This window comes from Alternaria infectoria (assembly GCF_024043175.1).
Source record: "Alternaria infectoria strain BMP 0036 chromosome Unknown scaffold_12, whole genome shotgun sequence".
NCBI classification, from domain to species: Eukaryota; Fungi; Ascomycota; class Dothideomycetes; order Pleosporales; family Pleosporaceae; genus Alternaria; species Alternaria infectoria.
In genome coordinates, this window is record NW_026250701.1 from 150,494 (window position 1) to 176,693 (window position 26,200).

General features: G+C 54.1%; 8 protein-coding genes across 8 annotated transcripts; 4 read left to right on the forward strand and 4 right to left on the reverse strand.

Annotated features, from left to right (window-relative positions):
* Nucleotides 1-79: 79 nt before the first annotated feature.
* On the forward strand, nt 80-1,102 carry J4E92_007290 (uncharacterized protein; the record flags this gene model as incomplete). The annotated part of the gene is made up of 1 exon (XM_051498653.1): nt 80-1,102. The coding sequence occupies one exon, from the start codon at nt 80-82 to the stop codon at nt 1,100-1,102; it is 1,023 nt and encodes a 340-aa protein (XP_051350927.1).
* A 3,058-nt stretch (nt 1,103-4,160) lies between these two features.
* J4E92_007291 (uncharacterized protein) lies at nt 4,161-5,666 on the reverse strand (the record flags this gene model as incomplete). The annotated part of the gene is made up of 1 exon (XM_051498654.1): nt 4,161-5,666. One exon carries the CDS (start codon nt 5,664-5,666, stop codon nt 4,161-4,163), a length of 1,506 nt encoding a protein of 501 aa, XP_051350928.1.
* Nucleotides 5,667-5,937: 271 nt separating this feature from the next.
* On the forward strand, nt 5,938-7,293 carry J4E92_007292 (uncharacterized protein; the record flags this gene model as incomplete). Its single annotated transcript, XM_051498655.1, has 1 exon — nt 5,938-7,293. One exon carries the CDS (start codon nt 5,938-5,940, stop codon nt 7,291-7,293), a length of 1,356 nt encoding a protein of 451 aa, XP_051350929.1.
* A 1,168-nt stretch (nt 7,294-8,461) lies between these two features.
* Nucleotides 8,462-12,223, reverse strand: J4E92_007293 (uncharacterized protein; the record flags this gene model as incomplete). Its single annotated transcript, XM_051498656.1, has 1 exon — nt 8,462-12,223. The coding sequence occupies one exon, from the start codon at nt 12,221-12,223 to the stop codon at nt 8,462-8,464; it is 3,762 nt and encodes a 1,253-aa protein (XP_051350930.1).
* A 201-nt stretch (nt 12,224-12,424) lies between these two features.
* On the forward strand, nt 12,425-15,413 carry J4E92_007294 (uncharacterized protein; the record flags this gene model as incomplete). Its single annotated transcript, XM_051498657.1, has 5 exons — nt 12,425-12,438; nt 12,486-12,622; nt 12,673-14,675; nt 14,708-14,846; nt 14,971-15,413. The coding sequence occupies 5 exons, from the start codon at nt 12,425-12,427 to the stop codon at nt 15,411-15,413; spliced, it is 2,736 nt and encodes a 911-aa protein (XP_051350931.1).
* A 1,496-nt stretch (nt 15,414-16,909) lies between these two features.
* On the reverse strand, nt 16,910-21,986 carry J4E92_007295 (uncharacterized protein; the record flags this gene model as incomplete). Its single annotated transcript, XM_051498658.1, has 3 exons — nt 16,910-21,603; nt 21,651-21,897; nt 21,945-21,986. 3 exons carry the CDS (start codon nt 21,984-21,986, stop codon nt 16,910-16,912), a joined length of 4,983 nt encoding a protein of 1,660 aa, XP_051350932.1.
* A 544-nt stretch (nt 21,987-22,530) lies between these two features.
* On the forward strand, nt 22,531-24,763 carry J4E92_007296 (uncharacterized protein; the record flags this gene model as incomplete). The annotated part of the gene is made up of 2 exons (XM_051498659.1): nt 22,531-22,818; nt 22,871-24,763. The coding sequence occupies 2 exons, from the start codon at nt 22,531-22,533 to the stop codon at nt 24,761-24,763; spliced, it is 2,181 nt and encodes a 726-aa protein (XP_051350933.1).
* Nucleotides 24,764-25,326: 563 nt separating this feature from the next.
* On the reverse strand, nt 25,327-26,116 carry J4E92_007297 (uncharacterized protein; the record flags this gene model as incomplete). The annotated part of the gene is made up of 3 exons (XM_051498660.1): nt 25,327-25,485; nt 25,733-25,859; nt 25,998-26,116. The coding sequence occupies 3 exons, from the start codon at nt 26,114-26,116 to the stop codon at nt 25,327-25,329; spliced, it is 405 nt and encodes a 134-aa protein (XP_051350934.1).
* Nucleotides 26,117-26,200: the final 84 nt, after the last annotated feature.

Sequence of the window (26,200 nt, forward strand, 5' to 3'; positions counted from 1 at the left end):
GTCCCGAGCGTTCGGCTTAACTGATTCAGGAACGGCCGCCGCCGCTCCAGTCTTCCTCAGCCCTGCTCTCGCCCTCCAAATGGCTGTGTCGGAACAAAAGACGACGCCAAAGTCTGCCCACGTCGCCGACCCTGCGCTTGCCCCGTTTCTGGGGTCGCGCTTCGATGCCGCCGAATACCTCAACGCCACGCTCCCCTCGCTCTCGCTAGCTTCCAGGCCGAAATCGAGCAATGCCGCCTCGCTAGCCGACCTCTCCTCCCAGACCCAAGACCTCCTCTCACAGCTCAATGCGCATACGACGCGATTATCGGCGATATTGACACAGCTGACTGATGACATACTACGAAGCGGCGGGCGTTTGGCGTACGAGGTGGAGGTGCTGCGGGGAGAGGCCATTGGGCTTACGGAGACCTTGACAGACGGGCTAAAGAGCGATGTTCAGAAGTTCCTACCAGGCGGCATATCGATAAAGACGGAGTCGTCCGATGACGATGCTAAGAGCGCTGCTGCGACACAGGCAGATGCGCCAGATGAGCAACCGTCACAGCCAGCACTGGAGGTGCCCGATGAAACCACCCCAGAGTACATCTCCGACCTCCGCACCCTCACCACAGTCCGCTCGCGCCTGGAGACCGTCATCAAAGTCTTTGGGGAAGCCATGCACTGGTCGATACCACCTTCTGAGGTCTCCCTAGGAGCCTCCCTTATCAGCGTCTCCGCCCCCGAACCCGGCACAGACAGCGCCTCGCGCGAACAAAAAGGCAAAGAATTCGCTGCCTCCCTGCGCACCGAGATCGCGGACCTTATCACCGGCGACCCAGACGGTGGCATGGAGAAGGCAGAGGTGCGCATACAAGCTCTGAGAGACCTAGCGCAGGTCTGGAAAGGCACAGCAGAAGAAAAGGCGAGGACCAAGTTCGTGGAGGGTCTTGTCAAGTTGGCAGAAGATAAGCAAAGAGAGCTTGATAGAGAGAAGGAGAGGAACAAGGAGCGTGGCCAGCAGAAGCACGCTCGTAGTGGGAGTGTGCCAAAGCCGCAGCAGCAGCCACAACAGCAAAGAGGCGGCTTTCTGGAGAACCTGCAGAGGAGATTTGTGGAATGAAGAACATGCACCCGTCCACTGCATATCATTTCCTGAATCTCATCGTCACGTGAAAGCGCGTCAAGTCGCGATGGATAGCAATTTCTCTCAGCTCAAGTGTAACCTGCCATTGGCTGCGCGTGCGTGTTCATGCTGCAAAGACATATCCGCAGTACCATCCTAAAAGCACCGCCGACATCTCTACTCAGCACTCCTGCGCTGCATTCTCTCCTCCGTCCTTTGAATCACCCTTTCAGCAATCTTCTCAGTTATCTTATCCACTATCCTCTCAACCATCCTTTCAATGATCCGTGTGATGACCCATTCAACTGTCCTCTCAATGACTCTTGCGAATAACCTCTCGATTACCCGTTCGACTATTCGATCCACGAAGCCTTCGCTATCCGACCCACTGGGACGCATGATACCCATGGCGCTGGTCGCAATCACTGAGAAGAACGGGGACGCATACATGTATATATATATATGCGGTTGCTTTCTGCTACAATGCCAGGAGCTAGCGTTGTGCCTGCACCGCACACTTTCTAGCTCGCAAGACAGACATCCGCTTTCTCGATACGTTTTAGCATCTTCCCTCGATTCGACTGCGCGCTACGCGTCTTTCTCTCATCTACCTAGGTACGGCAGCCAATCGTTGTTCTCTCGGCTCGAGCCTTCCCATCGCGCCTACTAACTTCTGCGTGCCTCCTCGTCACTCCCCATGAACGCCCTTACTACATTAGTAAGAACGTCTTCCTAGAGGTAAGTTTGTTTGCATACTTCAGCCAAAGCCTTCACCCGTTCACGTCCACATGCGATTCAGTCCCCTCAAGCTTCCCCGGGTGACGTTTGTATACCCAGTCGTCACTCAATCATCACGCGCCTTCATGCATCTTTATCTCATTTCACGTATCACATTATCCTCATCTTCGTCGTCGGCGCACTCCTCCACGACCTTACCATCTTACCTTATCCATACTCAGGTGTCCTTCACAATCGGATCTTCGCTACACAATGAGTTGCCAGCCCCATGCAGCAAGAGACCTCTTTCTCTCATACACTTATCTTACCACCCCAGTCCTCGGTCGTGCCCTCGAAAACGACCTCAACACCGATCGCCCTGTCACTCGTATGAGCCGGAACGGAAGTTGAGCTGGCGAGCAAGAGCTCTTCCGATACACGTACACGGCCGACATCGACCTGTTGCCCTTCAAAGAGGCTTGGAAGGTTGTCATTGCCAGCGAGACCAGACCGCAGTCTGAGTCAAAGGCGCACTCTATTCTTTCTGAGACCACTTTGCGCGGAGCGTGACGTGTCGCCGCACCCGTCAGACCCGTCGCGCTACTCGTCCCAACAACCGCAGCAGCAACTCGATCACCGATATCGTACTCCTGTAAGTTGGTACCATCAAACCCCTGTATGCAGCTGGCTGATATACGACGAAGAAGATTCCTACCATCTTTCCGCATTCTTTCGACTATCTTTCCGCCTATCCTTCCAGCCAGCTTTAACTTATCCTTCCGGTCCTCCTCTTCGCTATCCTCTTGAACAGCGCCATGCTCCATCTTTTTCCGACTACCGCCACCACCGCCGTCATCTACTTCCACACCTGCACCTGACGAGGCCGAAGATACCCAAGATAGGATTTCGTGTGTTGGTCAAGCGGAACACAAGCCCATGTTCCCCGACCGCGCGACAACCAGCTTGACTACTACCCTCCTCTTGCGCGACTACCGCCACTCTAAGCTCTCCTTCCTCCTCCTCCGTCGTCGCGGCAGCGTGAGAAACGGAGCCAGTTCACCTCTTCGCAGCGACGATCCGACTGTCATGCCATGCAGCACTCAAAATCATCTCGATCCTTCGAACGTCGCTGCTAAGACTAAGCAGACTCGCATCCCCAACACCAACACAACGATGACTCGGGCCATGCTCTTCTCGATGAGTGAGCGGAGTATGTAGAATGATGTACGAGCTCTTTCGAACACTCCAGCTGTTTGCCATACAAAATAGCTGATATGGACACGCAGCCATGATGGCTCCTTGGAGTGTTTTCTTAATATTTCTCCAACATTCTTTCGGCATTCATTCACCATTCTTCTATCATTCTTCCGCTATCCTTCCACTGTATTCTTGGGCAATCTTATTGCTTGCGACATTCTTCTTATTTCAGATATCACTGCTTGTTTCAACGAAGTCATGGACTTTAATCGCGCACAAGCGACGCCATGGATATGACCCAAGTCTCAGAGGTTGTACATCGACGACACTACAATGGAGGACAGTGAGCTATCTGAGGTGGCACGACCGGCACCCAAACGCGGCAAGAAACGTACAAGCGATGCGATGGAGGGCAGCGAGCTATCGGATATACTACAGCCGGTACCTAAAGCGCTGGAAGAAGCGCACTTTCTCTCAGATATTGGATTGGATTGGATTGTTTAGTCTTGTATTTTCCTGTTTTGTACTGTACGAGATGACGATGAAGACAATGGACTTTTACATGACTGGTCTGCGTTTCATGAACGTGCAGGCAACATAATGTGCTAACTAAGCAGTGAGTGTTACGCTTATTGATCACGGCAAAGCGCTTTGGCAGGTGACCTAATCTGTCGCGCAAAGTGGATATCAGACGAATCAACTTGACAGTATAAACACACCTCTTAATGTACGGACATGACACAGCCACGGAGCACAACGAGCATGATAGCTAAGTTATCTCGCATGGTTACAGAAGCAAACATCTATCGTAACCTCATACAAACGTCCTCCACAACAAGAATGCCTCGCCTATCCCAGCCCCATCCCTAGGCTAACCAGATCCCCCCACAGGAGCCAGCCCTTGCGGGCGGCTACAACTGTGAGGTTCACCTTAAGCCCAAGGGAAAGGGAAGAGGGCGGATGCGGCTACCAGAAAAACACACAACCAAGAAACCAAGAAAGCAAGAAAGCAAGAAAGCAACAACAGAAACAACCTCGAAAACCAACAAGGCCAACAAAACCAAACGCCTGTCCATATGCCGGGGTATCATAAGCGACCGAACTCCGAAGTACTCCAACCCTCACCGAACGCGTGGGGAAATCAAATAGTGGGAATGGCTTCCAAGACCGTTATGGCGCGTTGGCCCTCAGCCTCGAACGCCATGATTTGCCTTTCGCAGGCCATGCGCAACTTCTCCTCGCCCCGCTTGGCATTGTAAAGGACCCATTGCTCAATAGTCATGGACTTTTCGTGGTCTGTCAGGTTTGCCATGACAGCGTCGAAGATTTGTTCGGGTGTTGAACCAGCGGCCTCAATGTTGTCAAGACCGGCGTCGATGAGAATGTCTTGCATCAGACCCTGAGCCTCTCCCTGGGACGCGAAGAGCATGTCCACATTGGCGGGCTCCCAACCGTTGTTGTCATCTGCCTCGCTCATAGGAGGTGGGGTCCTCTTAGGTGTTCCCACCATCAGGTCGCCTGGCAGGCTGGACATGTCGAAGTCTGATGCGACGTGGTCTTGGGTATGAGTCGGAGTCTTCTTAGGTGTTCCGCCCGGCAAGTCGCTGGGGAAGCTTTCAATGCTTGATGATCGAACGCGCTTCGGTGCTGGCTGTGCGACCTCTGACATCTCAGTGATCTCCATTGCATCGCTCATGCGCTTCTTGCCACGCTTGGGTGCGGGTACAGCCTCTGAGACTTCGGTAATGTCCATAGTGTCGCTCATGCGCTTCTTGCCGCGCTTTGGAGCGGGTTGTACGACCTCTGAGACTTGGGTAATGTCCATTGTGTCGCTTGTGCGTTTCTTGCCACGTTTAGGTGCTGGTTGTGGCATCTCCGACAGCTCGCTGTCCTCCATGGTAGTGTCATCGATATGCTTCTTGCCGCGTGTGGCCTTCTTGCTCGCGGTGGATGCAGTAGACGAGCGTGCTGAACGACCCTTGGCTTTTGAAGCGCGCTTGCCCTTCTTTGGCGCAGGGATGGGTGGGTTGTAGATATCGGACAATGTGAAGAAGAGACAGTCGGGAGAGCGTTTACGGTGCTCTTGCATTGGGTCGTCGCCAATGTCCCAGGCATCGAGTGCGCGAGCACAGTATGCACAGGTGACACCATCGGGAGTTTCGTCTGTGGGGTCGTAGAACCATCCCGCGGCGACCATCTGGTCTACTGAGGGGTAGCCAGCGTTGGGGTCGAGAGGCCACATGTCGCCGAACGTGTCGCGACGCGCCGCGACCATCGCGTCGGAGGTCGGGTCTTCTTCAGTTCTGCCTGGATCGCCAGAACGCAGGCGAATGCACGCGATGACTGCGAAGCCGCAGCTCGGCGAATGTGTCGCGTGTTCATATGCTGGGACGTCTGATTCCTCCCAGCCATCGAGCTGGCACTCGCAGGAGAAGCATTGTACGTTGTCAGGGCTGGCGGTAGTGGGCCTCCATACGAAACCCGCATACGCGAGATCTTGTGCCGCTGGTGAAGCCAATGGCCAGCCGGCTTTGGACTTTGTGCCTGCCTTTTTCGATCTGCTGCTCGTGCGTCGCGTCTTTGTGGTCGTCGCTGCTCCGCCAAAGGTCGCGAGACGCGCCTGGAATGAAGCCAGCGCGGCGTCCATGGTGTTGGCTGTTGTGGGGGTAGCCGAATTTCTTTTTGGGCGTTCTTGTGTGATTTCTGTTCAATTGACAAGAGTAGCGCCTGATTTACACGCAGTATTGAGAGTTGCTGGTGTGGAGTGTGGTGGGATGGGTGGGATGAGAGGAAGTCGCGTCTTTACGCGGCAGGCGGGACCAGACAACATCAAATCCACCAAGCTGGTTACGGAAGCAACCGCTTACGTCATCCACCCTCTCACTTTGCGAAACCTCAGGCATCGACTTCTGTACAAGATGTATCGACGCCAACCAGCATTCCGAATAGCGTGGTGCAGGAGGCCTCTGGTCAATGTCAATCGCCGCTTCATCTCCTCCGAAAAGACTGTACCCGCCGACAAGCCACATGCATTCCAATCGCTGCCCCCAGACTGGGAAGATGAGCCTCCCTCGCTGGACGACTTCACGCAGCTGCCACGCGACTTCGGGAAGAACCAGCTGATACAAACGAATGAAGAGTTCAAGCGATCGTTAAGGGGCATACTCCGGCAATTTCCACCGGTTACCTATGCGTTTGCCTATGGCTCCGGCGTCTTCCCTCAGTCAGCTGCAACAGCTTCACGCCCGTCGGAATCACCGCATCCGAACGCGCCCGAGGCAGTTCTCAAATGGCAGAAGGGCGGTGGAAAGATGATAGACTTTATCCTGACACCTCGGTTCTCGCAGCACTTCCACTCGCTCAATCTGCGCGAGCACCGAGACCACTATTCTTTCCTGGGCTCGCTCGGCTCAGGCGTCGTCAGCCATGTGCAAGAGAAGTATGGCGCAGGCGCCTACTTTAATCCATATGTCGTAGTGAACGGAACGATGATCAAGTACGCTGTTGTCAACTACGAAACGCTCCTTCGCGACCTCACCGATTGGGACACCCTCTACTTCGCCGGCCGCTTACACAAGCCCGTCAAGATCCTCCACGAAGAGCCCAACCTGCGTGTCGCGAACCAACGCAACCTCCTCTCAGCCGTACGATGCGCGCTTCTCCTACTACCGCAGACGTTTACCGAGAAGGAACTATACTCTACAATCACTGGCCTGAGCTATCAGGGCGATCCGCGTATGCAATATGGCAGCGAGAACCCCAAGAAGATTGACAACATCGTCACGCACCAAATAAGGAACTTCAGATACCTCTACCACGACCTCATACTGTCATTACCAAACATACTCTACGCCGACGATTCCGTGGTGCGCACAAGGGGCTGGATCGAGGACCAGACGCTCGATCAGAAGATGTCACAAGATATGGATCCCGAGAGGCGCGCTACTATGATCAGGCGCTTGCCCAAGAAGTTCCGTGAGAAGGTATACTTCCAATACCGCGGCAAATTCGGCATCTCGGGTCGCGAATACCAGGAGATGCTGGATGCAAACAAGGACGAGTCTTCCGGTGGTATCCTGAAGAAGCAGGTTGCCGGCGACTTTGACAAGCGGATAGCGGGCGAGAAGGATGTCCCGCAGATGGTCACCAAGGCAATCAATCAGACGGTCAAGTGGCCTTCAACTGTGCAGACTCTGAAGGGTCCCTTCACTGCAGGCTTCTCCAAGACAGTGCGGTATCTGCAGGAGAAGAGGCAGAAGGCGAAGATGACGTAAATGGACGTTATTAGATGTTGATGTTCGCTTTCTCAAGCATTGTTTCCTTTGTACTATCACCAAAAGCGAACAGCAAGCGCGTTAGCTTCTACGTGCCTCGAATGCAATCGCGTATAGCCGCCGTCGTAGCTCACGGGTCAGGCTCTCTGTATAAGCGGAAAAGCGAACATAGACTTCAATAAACTTCAAATCAGCAGCACATCTTGTTGTCTTTACGTACTATGGTGAAGTCTGGCCACCCAAAGAGGTTTTCTATGTGCTGACGAATGCACGACAATACCTAGTCTGCGGTGATCCAGCATGTTGAGGCACTGCTGCATGTAAACGAGTCTTGTCTTGACCGCCCCTCTCCACCGTCTCCACCCACAACTAATTTTGAACCAACGCCCACGCAGTGACTCAACATGCGGAGCATAATTTAAGAGCAAGATCTAACGCTGTGATGATCTCTTTCAACATTAGATATTTTCCAAATCCCCGATTAGTCATCAAAACCATCCAACACGGCTCAATGGTGTAAGTCTCCAACTTCACCCAATCAAGCCCAACACCCCGACTAATATCTCTACTAGCTAGTCGCATGATTCCTGCTTTGGGAAAAGCTTTCTAAACTGCAGGAGGTCCCGGGTGTATGTTGCCAGTGTTCGAATTACCAAAGTATCAACCACTAACGCGTGTTAGTCAAATCCCGGTTGAGCCCTTTACGGATCTTTCTTTTTTGCCCCTTTTTGCAACAGGTAAGAGGAAAGAGAGACCATGTAAGATCTATCTCTGTTACATACTGTCACTTGAAGTTTTTTGTTTACGTGTTTTGTGGCCTGCGTGACAACTTTGGGTAGCAAGATACTTCCATGTTAAACCATGACCCTTCAGAGCTTTTTAGTTCTTGCAGGCATCTTTACGCAATAAGATGTAACCTTACTTCGAGTACAAAAGATTGCATACTGGAATAAGTTCTTGATCCAAGACATGCATTGACAAACTCGTTGACATTTTAGCTGCAAAAGAACAAGTGAAGTTCAATAGCATCCAAAATGACCAAATAAAGGTATCTCAACATCCCCCAAACTCCAACCCCACCTATCCAAAGAGTAAGAAACAGGTATCATAACATTCATAAGCGCATCCAATCCAAAACGCCAACCCAACCCACCCAACCAAACCAAAATCACCTTCTCCCAACCGGCCACTCAACCTCCAACCCCAAGCTCCTATCAATACTCCTCCCCTCCCTCTCATCCCTCCTAACACTCTCCCCCATAACAACAGTCGCGCACCTCCTAAGCACCTCCTGTCCCGTAATCCTCTCCCCAATCCTGCCCGGCGCACAATCTCCCACCTGCAACCTCCTTTGCGTAACCTCGAAATACTCCTCTTCATTCTCCAGCGTAAGCAATTGCATAAACACACTGCACATAACAACCAACTCCTCCGTCATCTCCATGCTGTAGCCCCAGGCGTGAAATATGGCGCCGACGTATGGCAGGTTTCCGTTTTGGGAGAGGAATTGGCGGAGGAGGGTGTGGTTTGTGGCTGAGAGACGGGTTGGGGGGATGGTGGAGGGGCAGAAGAGGGCGGGGTGTTTGAGGTGGGTTGTGTAGAGTTTGTCGAGGGCTTTGTAGTGGGTGCGGGTCCAGGGTTCGATTTTGGGGAGGGGGTGGAGGTGGGAGAGGATTGGGTGGGGGGATGGCGGTGGTGGTCGTGTGAGGGTAGATTTGACGCGGTCGAGGAGGTGTGGTTGCTGGGGTGGAGATGTGGCAGGTTGGCTGCTTGCTTCTGGGCTTGCTTGCGACTCCTCGCTAATGGAACTTTCGATTGACTCGTCGACGACTTGCGGACCTTTGTAACGCGCGGGCGATTGTTGCGGTGATGATGCGGTGTCCTCTTCAGGCTGATGCGAGGCCTGGGAGAGTGGCGAAGGCTTGCGGGCAGATAACAGGTTCTGCTGGAACCGTTGCTGCATCTTTGGTGGACTTGACGGAAGACGACTGCGCTGTTGGTGCGAAATTCTGCTGGGCTCCTCAGTGACCTCAGTAAGGTCGTTCAAAGTCCGCTCTTGCGGCTCGTAGGCATCCAGATATTCATTCGCTTCCTCGCGCACGCGGACAATCGTAGAAGCTGTGTTACCCTCCATCTCTACACGGAACTGTCGTTGATCGGATGCTGCAGAGATTTTGCTATCGCCATCCACAATAGTATGGAACGGTGAGCTTTGAGCGAGTGGCAAAGTAGACTCTTCAAATTGCACCGAGCTTGTTGAGATGTCGGCGCTTTGAAGTTCTCGCCTCAAAGGACTGCTCTTCTTTGGTGAACTCATAAGCGCTGGGAAGCGAGGTGGTGTGTCAATGAATGGGTTTGTCTTTGTTGTCGGGGATGGCTTCTTTGTTGCCATGGGCGGCGGCGAAGACTCGGGAACGAAGCTTTCACCTTGGTCTAGAAGCTCAGAAAGACTAACTTTCTCCTTCTCTTGTCTTCGTTGCCGCCGTTGTTCGAAACGGGATGGTCGCTTTTGATTGAAGACATTGGGCATATTCGATTGGAAGAACATGCCGGTGTCATCACTGGCCTCGCTTGCCGGACTCGACTCATCGTCAATTTGGATCGGCTTGTCTTCCTCCAGTGGAGTTACGACATCCTCATCCTGCTCATCCTGTTCTTCTTCGACTTCGTCATCTTCGGGTTGTTCTGTGATTGCAGGTTCCGCCTGGGCAGGGCTCGGTTCTCGCTGTAACTCAACTTTCTTGTTGTAAAGAGCTTCATTCGCCTTTCTACGACGCCAGGTCCTTGCAGCCGATTTAGTGGGAATGTCCTCCGTGAAGACATCGCGGAGCGACTTCTCTTCCTCCACAGGGGCTTCCTTCTGTATAGGCGCTTCCTCTTCCTCAACTGAGACCACCGAACGACTAGCCTCTTCTTGCCAGATGTCAGCGAAGTCATCCCATTGGGCAGGTATGTCTGCCTGTTCTGCAGCATGATCCTGTCGGGGTTCTTCCATCTCAACATCTCTTTGTGCCAAGCTAGTTCGTTTCGCAGGAGGTGTGTCGGCCCGCCAGCTCATCTGACCCTCGCTCCTTGCAGGGCTCACCGGTGCGCTCTCTTCTTCAACATCCAGGACCGGGTATTGCACCTCGTCCGCTGTGGCGGTTGGCTCCACTGGTGAGACGGCATGATCCTGGTCTTCGGGAGTAAGAAGACGTGACTGACGTTTTCGATGCGTTCGGAACACACCTTGTTTGGGAGCTACCGTAGGATTGCTTTTGATGGGACTTGAAGGAGCGGGCGCACTCTCTTCATATGGCTGGCCCGCAAGCTGCTCACCAAGACGTAAGCCCGCTTGAAGCTCTTTCCGCGTGCCCTCGCTGAATCCCCGGAACAGATCATCAAGCTCGTCACGCTTCTTGTCGAGTGCCTGTTGAGGAGGTTCGGGCGTAGACGAAAGACGATTCGGATCCAGCAAGCCTTGTAAAGCTACGCCGGCGGTGACTACACGCCCGAGCGTCGGTGTCTGAGCTTTGGGTGGACTAGGCTCTATAGCGGGCGGCGCTGATGGAACGTCGGCATCTATGACAGGTGTCACGAAACGCGATAGTTTTGGTCGTGTAGGGCCAGAGAGTGCTGTGAAGGTCTGGGATGGAGGTGATGGCTCTTCGCTCGTCGATGGTCCAGTATTGTGCGTTGTAGCCGTATTTGGCTTGGAATATTCGTTTCTCAGTGATGATCCAACGGCTGGTGCTGTGGTGTTCTGCGTATCTGCAGGCTTTCGCGTACTCCGCGGTCCGTTACTAAGCAACGTATCCAGTGAAATCATGGTGAAGCTCTCGTTGCCAACGGTATCGTCTCGCATTCTCATTGTCCCTTCGTTAAAAGCGACATCTGCGTCGTTTCGGTTGTCGGGTTCGTCGTCTTCAAAAGCTTGGGCTTGGTCGTCTTCGGCATCGCTCGCATGGGCAGAGCTCTCGCTAGGGGTGGGGAGGCTGGCATGGCCGTCTTCCGAGAAATCGAGATCCTCGGGCTGTATAGGTTCTGCGTCGTCTCCACTGGTCGGCGTAAGGACATCGCTTCCCTCCTCTTCGTGCTCGTCAGACTCCATTAGTACCACCTTGTTCGCGTGTGGGGTGCCCTTGCGCGTTCGCAAATCCTGCTTCATGCTCCTTTGTATCGGCGAGCTCAAGTTGGGCAATTCCTCGGCCTCCATCAGCGCATCGCTCATGGTCTCGGTAGTGGGGCCGGGGAGATCTGCGAAATGCGCGCTCTTTTTTGAGATTCCGGACTTTGAACTCGAAGGGAGTACAGGCGTAGTATCTTGCACCGACCCTTCCCGGGTCTCAGAATCTTCGGCCACGGCGACGACCTTCCTGGGCCGGCCTCTCCGCTTCTTTGGCGGCACATCGGTGTCCACATCGGCTGCGCTTGACTCTCCACCCTTCATATTCAACTCGCGTGATCCGGATCGTGCGCGTCTCTTGACTGGTGTTCCCTTTCGCTTTGGTTTAGGAGTGGCGCCCACGTCAGACTTTCGGGGGCGTCCGCGGGGGCGTTTGACAGGCGAGGAGGTATCGTGATCCTTCAATGGCACCGTCGTCGTCTTCGTTCTCGTGGTCACTCGCTTCACGGATGGGGATGCGTTGACGTCGTCGCTTCCGGGTTCAGCCTGGACGGTGACCTTGATGCGCCAGGGGCTCGCGCCGCCGCCGCGTGGTGTGCTCATGATCATGGACTTGGTGGGCGACGAGAACATCATCTCCGAGGCCTCCAACCTGCGGTTCTGCTTGGTCGGCGAGCTGCCCGCCATGGAGTCACGCGGCCTGGGCTTGCGGGCGGATGTGATGGTGTTGTCGAAGGAGAGGGCCAGCGGATCCGGGCTCGAGTCGTAGCTGCGATCGCTGTGGGCATCGTCGCCTGCCGTTGCGCTTCGGCCGCGGGGCGCCATGTCTTAGAAGGGTCGGAGGGGTGTCTTGGTTGTTAGTGCGAGAGGAATGCATGTGGGTGGGGAACAAACGTGCGGCATCCGTCAGAATGCGGGACGGGCCACGCGCTGTCGCCCTAGCAACTATCTTATCACGCGCTGCTACGCGCGACACCACCAACAAGGCAGCCGGCGAGACGACCGAGTGCAGACTATGGAGGCGCGATGGGTATTCATGGGTGAGTTGCGCAGTCTCTTTTACCACTTTCTATACTGATTCGCGCAGTATCTACAAGGAGATCGGCCCCGGAAAGCGCGTAGCCCTGTCAAAGCTCGCCGTCGAAAAGTTCGAAGAGACCGGACGGCCTCTGCGCATTGCTATCGACACATCAATATGGCTTTTCCAGATACAAGCTAGTAAAGGTAGAGCTTTGGCATCATGTACATGCTTGCGCTATGCTGACTGTGAATAGGCGGCACCAACCCGGCGTTGCGCACCTTCTATTACCGCCTCCTTCGCCTCATCTCGCTCGCCATCCATCCCGTCTTCGTCTTCGATGGACCAAACAAGCCGCCCTTCAAGCGCAACAAACGCACCGGACCAAATGTCGCATCCATCCCCGAATTCCTCGCAAAGCAGCTGTTGAAGCAATTTGGATATCCGATACATCTTGCGCCGGGTGAAGCTGAGGCAGAATGCGCGCTACTTCAGCGAGAGGGAATAGTGGATGCGGTTTTGAGTGAAGATGTCGACACACTCATGTTTGGAAGTGGCATAACGATACGCAACTGGTCACCGGAGAAGACGGGAAAGACGCCAACACACGTCAACGTATACGATGCGGTTGAAACAAAGAACGGACCGTCAGGATTGGATCGCGAGGGCATGATACTCGTCGCGCTCATGAGTGGAGGAGATTACGTCCCTGAGGGTATACCTGGATGTGGCCCAAAGACTGCATGCGAGGCTGCGAAGGCAGGTTTCGGCGCCGACCTTTGCAAGATCCCGAAGAACGACGCCAGAGCCATGTCGCAATGGCGAGAGCGACTGCAGCATGAGCTGAAGACGAACGAGAGCAAGCACTTCAAGCGCAAGCACGGTGCACTGAAGATCCCAGACGACTTTCCGCGTTTGGACATCCTTGGATACTACACACACCCGGCCATTTCGAATCAAGCGGGATTGGATAAACTGCGCCGATCGATCAAATGGGACCAAGATTTGGATTTCTCGGGCTTGCGCGAGTTTACACACGATGCGTTCGACTGGGTCAAGCTCGAAGGCGCAAAGCACTTCGTCCGCAGTTTGGCACCTTCGATGGTTGTGCGCCAGCTACGTATACGCGCTGGAAACCTCGATCGACTACCTACGAACAACATCCAGGCGGTACAAGAGGACGAATCTCTTCTCATCAAAGGCCTGCATGGCAAGCGACAGCATTCGGTCACGGACAACTGCACAGAATTGCGAGTAAGCTTCACGCCCATTGAGCTTGTCAAGATCGACCTTAGTAAGGAGGATCCAGACGATGATGTGGAAGTACCACCTAGTTCTCAGCAAGCCGGGGGTGATGCGGAACTCGACGATGAAGATCTAGAAGATGAAGGTCCTAAGAAGCGTGGACCTACAAAGTTCGACCCAGAGAAGGCTGCAAGAATCTGGGTGATGGAGACCTTCGTCAAGGTTGGTGTGCCGCTCACGGTTGAAGATTGGGAAGCCGGGCGACAGACGAAACTGAAACCCAAGCGAGCAGCAACTGTGCAAGAGCCTGGCAAAGCGGCGCCAAAGGCCAAGGCTGCTCCTAAGCGAACAAAAACAGCCGGTGATCAACCGCAGGCTCGCATCGAAACCTTCGCCAAGGTAACGAAACCGGGCTCGAAGCTCTCGCGAGCTCTCGCAAAGACACAGGACAAGGTTGCTGAGGTCGCTGTACCTGTCCCACAGTCTGCACCACAACAAGACGATGTGATTGACCTTCTCTCTTCCTCGCCAGTAAGGACTCGGGATATTGTACAGCCGCCACCACCTGAACGCGAGAAGTCGGTGTCTCCCCCCATTGCAGATCTGCCTCCAAGTGTGAGCAAGCGGAGAAGACGAGCCCCGATTCAACGCTCCAAAACACTTCCCGCTGATATCAATGCGGTTCCTGAACGACCATCGACGCCTCCTCTTCTGAACACGATAGAAACACTAGACTTGGTGGATTCGCCTGCCCATCCCTCACCCTCACAATTACCCGCGAAGAAGGCGAGGACACGAAGGACCAAGGATGCGCCGGCTACAACAGCGTCCCGAGATACTTCTGTAGCCTTGTCCCCCAGCAAATCGAAGCAGTCGACGTTGGATGCATGGCGAGCATCAGTGACGCCGACTAAGCGACGGGGCGTGACACCAGCCGTCAATGCAGCGCCACCACCCCAACTTCGCTCCCTGTCAGAAGAAGTCGACTCGCTAGACTTGACGCTTTCGTCGCCGGTACGAGAAACGCGACATCAACAAAATGCTAGTACCGGCGCAATACCAACTTCGAACACGTCCACGACGCGTCCACCATTAACATCGATATCGTCGAATGCGTCGCATACATCCACAAATTCGGCATCATCAACAGCCTCCTCATCCAACAAGAAGAAGAGTATAAGAGACGTATTTGGCCCATCTCGACCTCGACGTACTTCACCTCGTCTCAGCAAAACCCTGTCCGCGCCCCCTGAAGCCGGCTGCCTCGATCTCACATCACCACAGCTTCTTCCAGCAAAACCAAGATCAGAATCACCAACGGCTGATACTCTTGACCTCACATCGCCGGAACCTATCCTGCCGAGACCGCGATCCGCATCACCAAATGTCGAAACGCTTGATCTTACTGGACTGTCATCCCCTGTAGTCGAGCACGACCCAGCACCGACAGCACCTGCCCCAGCATCCCCTCCACCGACCTCGACCTCACCTTCCTCTCTCCGCCGCTCACCACGTGATCACAAATCTACATCACCACAGCCGCCATCTCGCAACTCCCCGCCAGCAGCATGGAAAGCGCGAGAGAAGAAGAAACGCGCAATCGTACTGCGGAAGAGTGTAGTCGGCGCCTGGACTTATGTAGATGTCGATAGTCCGGAGAAGACAGTAGATGGTGAAGCAGGACTTGTGCTCAAGGGCAAGGAGAGACGGAAATGGCGCGAGAGTGCTGTTGAGATGTTGGATCTGACATAAACCTGGCTGGATGTGCTATCGGGCTGGGGGATGGTGTTTCGGTCCTTTTCGAAGCAAGGCTTGGTTCACCTTACGCGATTAATACGAAGCGCGGAGTTTGTTGAATGTACCACGTTGAATGACTATCTTTTCTTTCCGTAATCATGCTGCTGCTTCATACCACACAGAACACCCCTACCAACACGATCAAATGCGACACGAAAGTCACACACATGTACTCCGTATTTTTAAGACGTTGTTGTACCCCTGCAGTTAATCCCAGACCCTGCGCGCGTTCACACCAAAACCTGCTCCCCACCCCAGCCTCACTCCCAATCCAGCCCATGACGTCATACGCCCAAACCTTCACCACCAAGGCACGCGGCCATGCATACAAAGCATGCGTACCACTTTCATCCGCGGAGACTCATTCGCAACCAACCTCCTTGATTCCTCTTTCTTAAAATCATCAATAAAACTGCACGTCTTGATTTGCGAGTCACGATACCCGTTACACGCACCATCACCACATCCACGTTCAAGCAACAACTGAAGAAGACAGAGCGATTTCTTCTTCAAAATGACACAAGCGGTATCCAAACAAGACACCTCGTCCCAACAAGTACAGCAGCAGCGTCAAGGTGCGGGAAGTAGAGAGGTGCAAGAACATCATGCTAGTGCGAATGCTTCTGTATGTCCTCCCTATCCATTCCCTTTTTTTTAAATTTTCCCTACCCTGCCTTACCATTACACTCTGTCACATAGCATCATCTACAGTACCGCTTGATGTATTACCACGGGTAGATGGGTAGTAGGAGTAGCTAGACGAACGCGTGCTAACAAAGTGTAAAAGGCAGGTCTAAACCTCAACCTCTTCGGCGCCCTCTCCGGCGCCTTCTCTTCCAAGCAAAAGAAAACTACGCATCAGAATGCTGATGGGTCGAGTACTACTACTGAAGACAAGCACGATAAAGGTAACTAATTACCCATCCATCCTATTCCATCCCATCCCATCCAATGCCCCAATATATCCAGCAGATCCCTCACTTACCCCTTCTTTGACCACCTCGTTATTTGACTACAGTCTCACTAATTGGATGATCTAGGTACCGCGAGCGCAGCAGCCGGCGGCAGAGGAAGTGCATACGCGGCAGGAAACGCACAGCAGAGTAGTTTGAAAGCGAAGGAGAGTGGGATGACGCAGGAACAGAAGCAGGGGAAGAAAGTGGAAAAGGTTGATCATTTGGGGATTGAGGGATAAAGCAATGGACGGAAGTGTTGTAATGTCTAGAGTACAAGACGATAGTTGAAACGGCATGATTATGACTACATTAAATCAACCAAATTGGGGTGATGCTAGACGTGACAACATGGCGGAAGTAAATACGTGATGATAACATCATCCCTTCATAAACAATACAGATCCCAGAAACCAAGAAACGCCATATATCAACCTAACATCCCAAAACTCATCCTAAACACCTTCCAAAAATCAAAACAGATTACCCAACGGCCTACTAAACCGCCCCACCAATCCGACTCAACCCCTCAACCCCCCTCTTAGCAGCAACAACATGCCAAGGCACCGTCCCATTCCTCGTCCCCCTCATCCCCCTCAACTTCGCCAAAACACCCAACGCCCTAAACTGCCCCAGCACCTCCTTCAAAAGCCCCTCAGCCGTCGTCCTCGTCTGCGGCGTAGGCGTCCACATAAGACTCGTCGTACTCCTCTGCGCAGGATCCTGCCCCGGCCCCGGACTCTGCGGCGTACCCGGATTACTAGCGTAAGGATTAGGCAGGCCAGCACCAGCGCCACCTGGACTGGGGAGGTCGGAAGAGGCGGAACTACTACCACTGCTGGTGCTAGTGCTGGAAGAGGGTGGGAAGGGAGAGGAGGCAGCGCGGGTAGAGCCTACGGCGCCGATCCAGAGGAAGTTTACGGCTATGACGATGGGACCGGGTTCTGGGTCGGGGATGGGGTGCGAGATGCTGTTGGTTGTTTGGTGGGTTTCGCCGCGTTTGACGAGGAGGCCCGAGATGAGGGCGGGGCTGAATTGCGTTGTCGAGTGGGTGTTGTGGAGGCGGTGGGCGAGGATTACACCCCAGGTTTCGTCTGTCACGTCGACTAGGCGGGCTTCTGGGTCTGCTGTTGGGTCGGTAGCAGAAGGGTCCGCGGAGGGTGTTGCAGCGGGTGTCAGACCTGGTCCTGGATCGGAGGGGGAGACGCCAGCTTGGGAGGTGGAGTCTGGAGGGCTTGCACCGCCGCCAGTGGTTGTGCTTGGAGCAGCCATGGTGGGTATGAACTTGTACGGTGGATCTGCATCTACTGCTGTGAGCAACGTGACGAACACGTTGATTTGTGTCGGACACGAGATGAGGTAGACCCATGTCTCCAATTCCTCTCTTTCCAGAACTCCGGCTTTGGCAATGCAAACACGCCAGTTGACTCTTCGTGACTGTAAGATCTCGATAGTCGTCTGCCATATCTCTTTTGCGACTTCTCTGAACACACGCGTACCTAGATGGTACGAGACGACGGCTTGTGACTTGCCACAGCTGTCGGTCCAAGCTGCTGTGACCCAAGTGCCATCGAGACTGATCGCGTAAGCAAGATGCATATAGGTATTCTCTCGAAGCAGGTCCTGCGCTGGCTCGGGTATCAGCTTGAATGGTATGTTTCGTGGAAGCGTCTCCTCGAGATGGAAAGCAGGTGCCGCATATATGCTGAGCGATGTTTTGTCGCTATTAGGTGCACTCGGTGGGCATCGATCGTAGACCTCTCGTGCAAGACTGAAGTAAGTAGCCGGATCCAGGATGACGGGGGCGTCGAACGAAGCGATGTACTTGATCGGTATAACCTGAAGCACCAGATCCGGCTTCTGGGGCTGATCTGGACGTCCTGGTGTCCCTTGACCATACGCTTGGAAGAGCGCCCAGAACGCCGAGCACAGTTCCCAAAGCGCAGACGGACCGCCGAAAGGATCGATCATGTAAATGACGAATGCGTCGATTTTTGAATCTTGTTGCTCCCGTATCTTCCCATGCTGTATGGCGAGAAGCTTTCCGAGCTGGACGCAGGTCTCTCTGAGGAGCTTGAATGTCTCCGACGGTGTGATGGACGAGCTGGCCCTCACAGGCACAAGACCCCCTTCAAACTCGACAACCGTCTCGACGCGAGAGTGTGAACCGAGCTTGCAGCTGTCGTAAGCAAGCTGAAGATTGAGCAGGAAGTTCTCAAGGCAGGGTCGTAGAGCATCGCTATGAGGGTATACACAGAATGTAACGACATTCTTGGGAGGACTGATGGGTGATAATCCCAAGGGCTCCCAGAACGCTACTGCTGGTGGAAGCAAATCCCAATGCGTCTCCGCACGGCGTACCCTCAAGAAGGGTGCGTTGATCTGGTACATGTGGCTCCCGGTAACTGCCGGGCCATCACTCTTCCGTGCAGGTGGCCTCTGCTGCGCTTTTGCCAGGGCGGCATAGTCCTGGAAGACCTCGTGCACGCCTGCAAGTGTAGGTAGGTCACAATCCTCGGCCGCTGGGAAGAGCTCTTTGATGACAGCCTGCCAGCGCGTCTCTGCCATCTCATCACTTCCAGATTCTTTTTCGAAGGGTACATCTTCTCCCAGCAGATCCAGAGTTGCAGACACAATCTGGTCTGTTACAATCTGCGTAATTGAGATGCTATCCTTGGCACTCAAAGGCTTCTCTTCTGATACTTCGTAACTCATCTCAGGCTGAGAGGTGGGAGTGTCGGGCATTTGCGCTGGGTTTGTCTGTAGGGTAGGTAGACTGTAGCGCGCGCCAGCTAAGTGTCGTTCCACCGGAGACGGGAAATGGACCAAAGACCAATCCCATAAGCTTGGCTCGAAATTGTTCAGGTTTGACTCATCAAGTTGAAGACCGTGTAAATCTTGCCAATCGCCTCCCATCGAGTCCGCGAACGACGTCACCGAGAGCGGCGTGGCGTTGCCCTCGCTCTGTAACTTCCTCTTCGCAGGCATGACTAGTCCGCCTATGGTAGCTGTGGGCGTCGCTTCCACTTCCTCATCTTCTCCAGAGTCTTCATCGGATTCGTCTGACGTCTCACTAGAATCCGAGTCTTCGCTAGCTGCTCGAGCCAGAGATGCTATTTCTGGTATCTGATGCGTAGACGCGGCCCCTACAGTGATACGAAGCTTCGTAAGTAGAGGTATGTCTCTCAGACTTTTTGCCTGGGTGACGGTGGCCCCAGCACCGGGACTAGGGCTGGAGATACTGTTACGGCCATGTTCCACAGAGTGATGCGTGCTGAATCGTCCATCCTGATACTTTGCATCAGACATGCTCATCTTGCGACTGAAAGCCACCGGGCTGAAGTGGGTATCATGTGGGGTATCCGTGGGTTGAGTCGCTCGAGCATGCGATGTCTTCTTATTCGGCGGAGATGGTTGCAGTGCCTTGGAAACAGCGCTCGGGCTTAGTGGTGGAGTTGGCTCCTTGGAGAATGACACTTTTGCTTTTGGTGTTGGGACGGCAGTTTTCTCCTCAAACAGGTCGGCGCTTTCGTTTGGCGGTTCTTCCACGGCCATAGGCTGTTTGCCTTTGTCTTCTTTCTTCACGTCCACGGGAGGCTCAGAAGCCGTATTCAACGCACTTTCGAGTGCAGCGAAAGGGTCAGATGTGTCTTCTTCGGTCTTGGGTTCGACAGCGACTTGAGACTCGGGCTTTCGTGATGTGTTTGCAGGCGCTACACCTGTATCTGGCAGCTGAGGTGCGTCCATCATGTCAATATCGTTATCGTCCGGTCCGTCAAAGAAGTCGAAATCCGTGTCGTTGATGCGATCCCCTCCGTATCCATCTTCGTCCATATCGTCGCCGAAAAGATCGTCGTTTCCACCGGATGCATTGAAGCTGTCTGGCGCAGGTGCGACGGGTGACGTCAAAGGCATTTGTTGATCTTCCATCTTGGTGTCGTCTTGTGGAGCGGAGAGATTGATGGCGGGGTTGCTGCCTCCGGGTGCTAGGATAACGTTGGAGACCGTGCCGGATACGCTCGGTGTGTCGCTATGGGAGACCGCAGTTCCAGGAATAACCCCATCCGGAGGTGTGGGGTAGACACCACCTGCAGGATGCAGGTCCCCATAGGCACCACGAGCGTTTACAGGTGATGAGGCGATCATGTTCTGTTGTTCGTCCTTGAGACGGGCAGCGTCCTCTTCAGCCTTCTTCGCTTTTCGTCTCGCTTCAAGAATCTTGTCACGATCCGGCTTTCCTAGGAACCACTCCTGTGCGGCATCAAGTGGATCCTTGAAGCCCATTGATTCTGGCGTGTCGTACCATCTCAGCATATTGTGGCCGCCAGCTGCCGCCACACTAGCCGGCTCCGCAGACGTCATCTCGTGTTCTTCTGATGCATGAAAGAAGCACAGTGCTCTGGGCCAGAGGACGTCTCGATCCTGACCTGCTAAAGCCGGGCTCGAGACTAGAGGGTTGTTAACTGAGGTCATGCGTATTCTAACCCAAGAGCTTTTCTTCTCCAGGTCAGGCAAAGTGAAGCCCTTCCAGCCCAGCCAACGCTTGACACTCGACTTCCAGTTCTCAATGCTCTGCTCTAAGGTGGTGAGTCTAGTGCGTTTTCTATGACGGAGGCCTATCTCCTCTACGAGGGAGTCAAGCGGATCTTCAAGACTCGTTATTGTTGCAAGCAGGCCATTCGGAGCCACTCGGATACATCTACCAACAAGAGACTGCTCTCCAGCTTGCGTGGACACGTCGCCGACGCAACGAATATCAGTCTTTTGGTCAGTGAAAGTCGATACGAGGAGTGTGCCCGAGCTGGCCCAATGTACATTGATGCTTGTCATGCGATGCACGCAGTCTGGTGGTTCAATCTCATCCTCATCGTCTATCTGCTTGTAAGCCTTGGAAACAAACGTGCGGAAGTTCAAGGCAGTCACATTGCAATCTTTGACGATGTTGAACGAGATGAGAGCAATGACGGATGACGTGAAGAGCTCATAGACTGTGAAGCAATCGGGCGGCGCAGGGGCATCAGATGCCGAGGCCTGGCTGTTGCCCTGTGACGATCTCGCACTGCCAGCAGGCAGGCCCCTTTGTGGTGCTGTTGCCGATGGGGAGTTATTCGAAGCCGCGGTGGTGTTGGGGTTGCCCGGGCGCATGGGAGGCCGCGCTAGATCGATGGCCTTGGTGCATCCTGTCTGCTCGCCTAGCACGTGTCAGTCGTAATTTTGGGAAGGTGCGAGTGCGACCTACTGTGCAGGCGATAGCCGTCGAGCTCTGGGAGGTCGACGTTCGGCTCTATCTTATCGACGGTCGTGGGCTTGAACAGCCATAGCCACGGTCGCGATGCATCCTGCGCAACAAGGTGCAGGTCCTGTCGCAGGTCGGCTTCGACTGCGCGTATGTCGTCGGAAGCATTCCAGTCTCGCGTTCTCGAGGAGGTGGGGGTGGTGGTGCGGGTGATTGAGAAGGCGTGGTATGCGACAGCCTCAAAGTCTCCCTGTATATTGTCAGCGTGCCATCGCGTACGAATATATTCCGACGTACTATAGCTTGCGCATTCGTAGTACAGGTTTTGAGAAATTCCATTAGAGAGATGGCTCCTTGTTAAGGGACATTCAGGTGGTATGCGCGGCGTATTTTCACTCCCAAGACTGCGCTGTACACTTTTTCCATCAACTCCGCTGCGGTCCGCCCAGCGCGTCACGCGCGACAGTGTCTATCAAAGCGATGGAGGAGTGGTGTGGGCGGGGCGTCGAGGGTCGAGGGTCAGTGTATCGGCATGATCTAGACGCGTAGGAGAAGTGATCATGGCTCCGAACACGGGGAGAGAGCCGGATGCAGCGTTCGGCGCCTCCCGATTGCAACGACGTGGTACAGGGTGGGCAGTACAAGCACTTGAGGGACAGAGCGACTGGACCCGGCAGCGAAAAAGCAAGTGCATGCGATGTCAGCTACGCGGAAGAGGCAGACCAGTCGACGGCGGCTGGCTCGCGGTCGCTAGCCCACACATCCATGTCGCCCGGGTGCACGCCCGGAGTTGCGCTTAGTACTAACGGCTCCACTCTTTTTTCATCGCGAACTTCCAAACGTTCTCTGCTGCCGCTCTGTCGCATTACCTCACCACGCCACCATGAAGATTTCCTCAGGCGCCGTTCCGGTATACACCATCAGTGGCAGCGAGGCGCGCCCGCTGCCCGAGTGGCTTATCCGGAAAAGAAAGCGCAGTCTGAAGAACGACCCCGAATTCGCCAACCGCGTCGACCTGCTGCAAGATTTCGAGTTTGAGGAAGCCAGCCAGTGTGTTCGTGTGAGCGAGGATGGCGACTGGGTCATGAGCACAGGCACCTACAAGCCTCAAATACACGTCCACTACCTTCCCCATCTGTCGCTGTCCTTTGCAAGACACACCAATACTCTTGTACGGTCTTTCCCTTCTTACTATTCACCACAATGCATACTAATTTCCGCAGAACCAAACCTTCCACCTCCTCTCCTCCGACGCCAAAAAGAGCGTACATCTCCAGCAAGATCGATGCATAGAATTCCACACCGGTGGAGGCCTCCACTATGCGAGTCGCATACCACGTTACGGTCGCGATCTTATCTACGACCGGAGATCAGCAGAGTGCCTGGTACCCGCTGTCGGTGTAAATGCGGACGGCATGGGCGAGGCCTTCAGATTGAACCTGGAAGTCGGGCGCTTTATGCGGAGTTACGAGATTGACGTGGGTGGTGACGATGTGACGACAGTCGGCGGGGGCGCTCTCCAGGGTGGCATCGGCGCGGGCGCAGTGAACACCGGTGCTATTGCCGAACATTCGCATGGCCTCCTCGCCTTCGGTACCTCTATCGGCACAGTTGAGTACTGGGACTCGCGATCAAGAAACCGAGTGGGCATTCTGTCGGCGCCCCCAGATGCGTTTGAGGGAAAGTCGGAAATCACAGCGCTGACCTTCCCGTCGTCAGGTCTGGAAGTTGCCGTGGGAGACTCCAACGGCATTGTACAACTTTACGATCTCCGATCACCCAAGCCCCTTCTGCGAAAGGACCAAGGATACGGCTACCCGATAAAGAACATCATCTACCTCGACGGCGCGCAAACTGCCGAGCCCAAGATTTTGACCGCAGACAAGAGGGTCATCAAGATCTGGGATCCCAAGGACGGCACACCATGGACCTCCGTGGAACCATCAGTAGACCTCAACCACGTCGAATGGGTGCCAAAGACTGGCATGCTCCTGACGGCGAACGAGGGCAGGCAACAACATTCCTTCTTCATTCCGCAGCTCGGTCCGGCGCCAAAATGGTGCTCCTTCCTCGACAACATTGTGGAAGAAATGGCCGAAGACCCCAACGACCCCAATGCTTTCGGCAAGGGCGCATCTGGAGATGTATACGACAACTTCAAGTTCCTGACACACGAGCAGCTGAAGCAGCTATCATTGGACCACCTTGTCGGAACCACAAGTCTACTGCGACCCTACATGCACGGTTTCTTCGTCGCCCAGAAGCTGTACGAAGAAGCGCGCCTCATCTCGAACCCAGACCTCTGGCAAGAACAACGCGCCAAGAGCATCGCCGAGAAGATCAGCAAAGAGCGCGAGTCCCGAATCCGCGGCAACAAAAAAGTGGCCGTCAAAGTCAACCGAAAGCTCGCAGAAAAGATGCTGGAAAAGCAAGAAGAGCAAGCGCGCCGGCAAGCCAAGCGCGTCCTCAAGCAAGGCGGCGACGACGACATGCTCGACGCCACCAGCACCGCACCCGCCGTCTCCGAACCCACCAAACCCGCCGACGGCGTCCTCAACGACCCTCGTTTCGCCAAAATGTTCGAAGACCCCGAATTCGAAATCGACGAGCAAACCCGCGAGTTCCAGCAGCTCAACCCCAGCACCAAGATCCCCAAGGGTCTCACCGCTGCCGAGCAAGAAGACCTCGAATCAAGAAAAGGCTCCTCGGATTCAGACTCTTCAGACTCTGAAAAGGACGCCGTGCGTCCTGCGAAGAAACCTCAACAGCAGAAGGAAAAACAAGACAACTCCCGTATTTCATCCAGCGCCTACCGCAAAGCAGGTCATCGCTCGCAACGCAGTGGTCCCGAAATGGTTGTTTCGTCGTCGAACCAACGGAAATCGGGGTCGTCTGCGATGGCGAAGGACAAGACATTTGGTTCGCGTGTTAGTAAGCTTAAGGATAGGAAACCGGCCAAGTCGGCGAGTAACACGACGGTGGTGGGTGAGAGGGAGATTACATTTGCGCCGGAGAAGAAGCAGAGGAAGAGGCCGGAGCAGGAGGGGCAGAGGCATGATCGGAGGAAGGAGGGTGGGAGGAGGAATGCTAGTAACAATGTTTTTAGGAATATGTAGGGTTTGGAAAAGTAAATGGATTGGGTGGGAGGCATGGAAGATGGAGATGGAGATGGAGATGCATACTTGGGAGTTGAATGATACCCTTATCAAAGTGTAACACATGTGTTGGAGACGTGATAAGAACGGTAAAAATGTTCATGTGCTCTCTTCATTAACAAGAACACGCAAGAAGTAACTCTATCATCTGACAATTTCCATTTCAAGCTCATAAGTTACGCGGAGCGGGAAACGAGGAGCCCAGAGCAAAGAAATAATGCGAAATGTCTTCTTTTGCACATCTGTCAGGACACGTACGAAGTTTCGATTGAAGAAAGTTAAATCGATCTATTCCAATAGCTCGTCCGCAGCATGATGAAAGCTCGAAACGCAGCCTACGCCATATATAAAATATACCCCATCCATGCGATCAATACCACATGGCACCGCCTCTGTATAGATATACCCCAGTCCCATTGTCTTGTCCAAGCGGGACTTCCTCTCTCGCCCATTCAGGCCCAGAAACCTCGTCGATCGTGGGTTCAATATCGTTTTACTCCTTTCTTGGTGCAGAAGAACAGTCTTTACTCAGAAGACTGCTTGTTCATCATGGTGTAGGCAGCGAATGCGAGCGCACCGCCAAGTAGGATGATAGCGTAGAGACCGACACCAGTGGATGCGCCGTCGGTGGTGGTAGCGGTTGTACCGGGTTGCGCGTAGCTCTTGGGCTTTGGGTCGCCCTCCTGTTTCTCACTCGTCAGTATTGTTGTTCTGTTTTGTGGATACGGAGAACGGGTTGTTTCGTTTCCGTGCATGGTGGGCGGAATCGTTCCGAAGAAGTTCCTTGACCCGAGGACCGGCTTCTGGGCGCGGCATACGGGGTCGCGGGAGATAGATGTGTGGTATGTCGCGGGGATTTGTTTCGTGTGAAGAAAGGTAGAGGAATCGGGGTATATGTGCGAGATTGAGGTGTGGAGGGGGGTGTCGTACCTGACGCTTCAAGTTTCCAACAAGCAGCCCATCGAGGATCTCACGGGCTTCATCCGAGTGACCAACATCCTCAAAGGCTTCTGTGGAGTCCTGGCCTCCGACATCAAGAAGAACCTCCTCACCACCTCTGTACATGTGTTAGCAACCGTTGCTGTGACCATTGACCCGACACATGTGAAGGCGGGGCTTTTGGCCATAACAAGTATGAGTATGCGAATGCCGAGGTGTGCATTACGCGGCGGGCAGGACAGGGCAGCGAACGTACGGGTGCTCGTCTACGAAGCTCGATGCGTTGTAGACTTTGTCGTGGACGACGATGTATAGGTCCTTCTTGGTGTTGTGCTCCGAGACGTCGGAGTAGGTGAATTCCTTGTCGGCAGACATTGTGGTGGTGTAGCGGAAATTCGGGGTACGTGGTCTTAAGGCGGAAAACCGAGGTCGTATACTGCGTGCGTCGAGGCGGGGAGA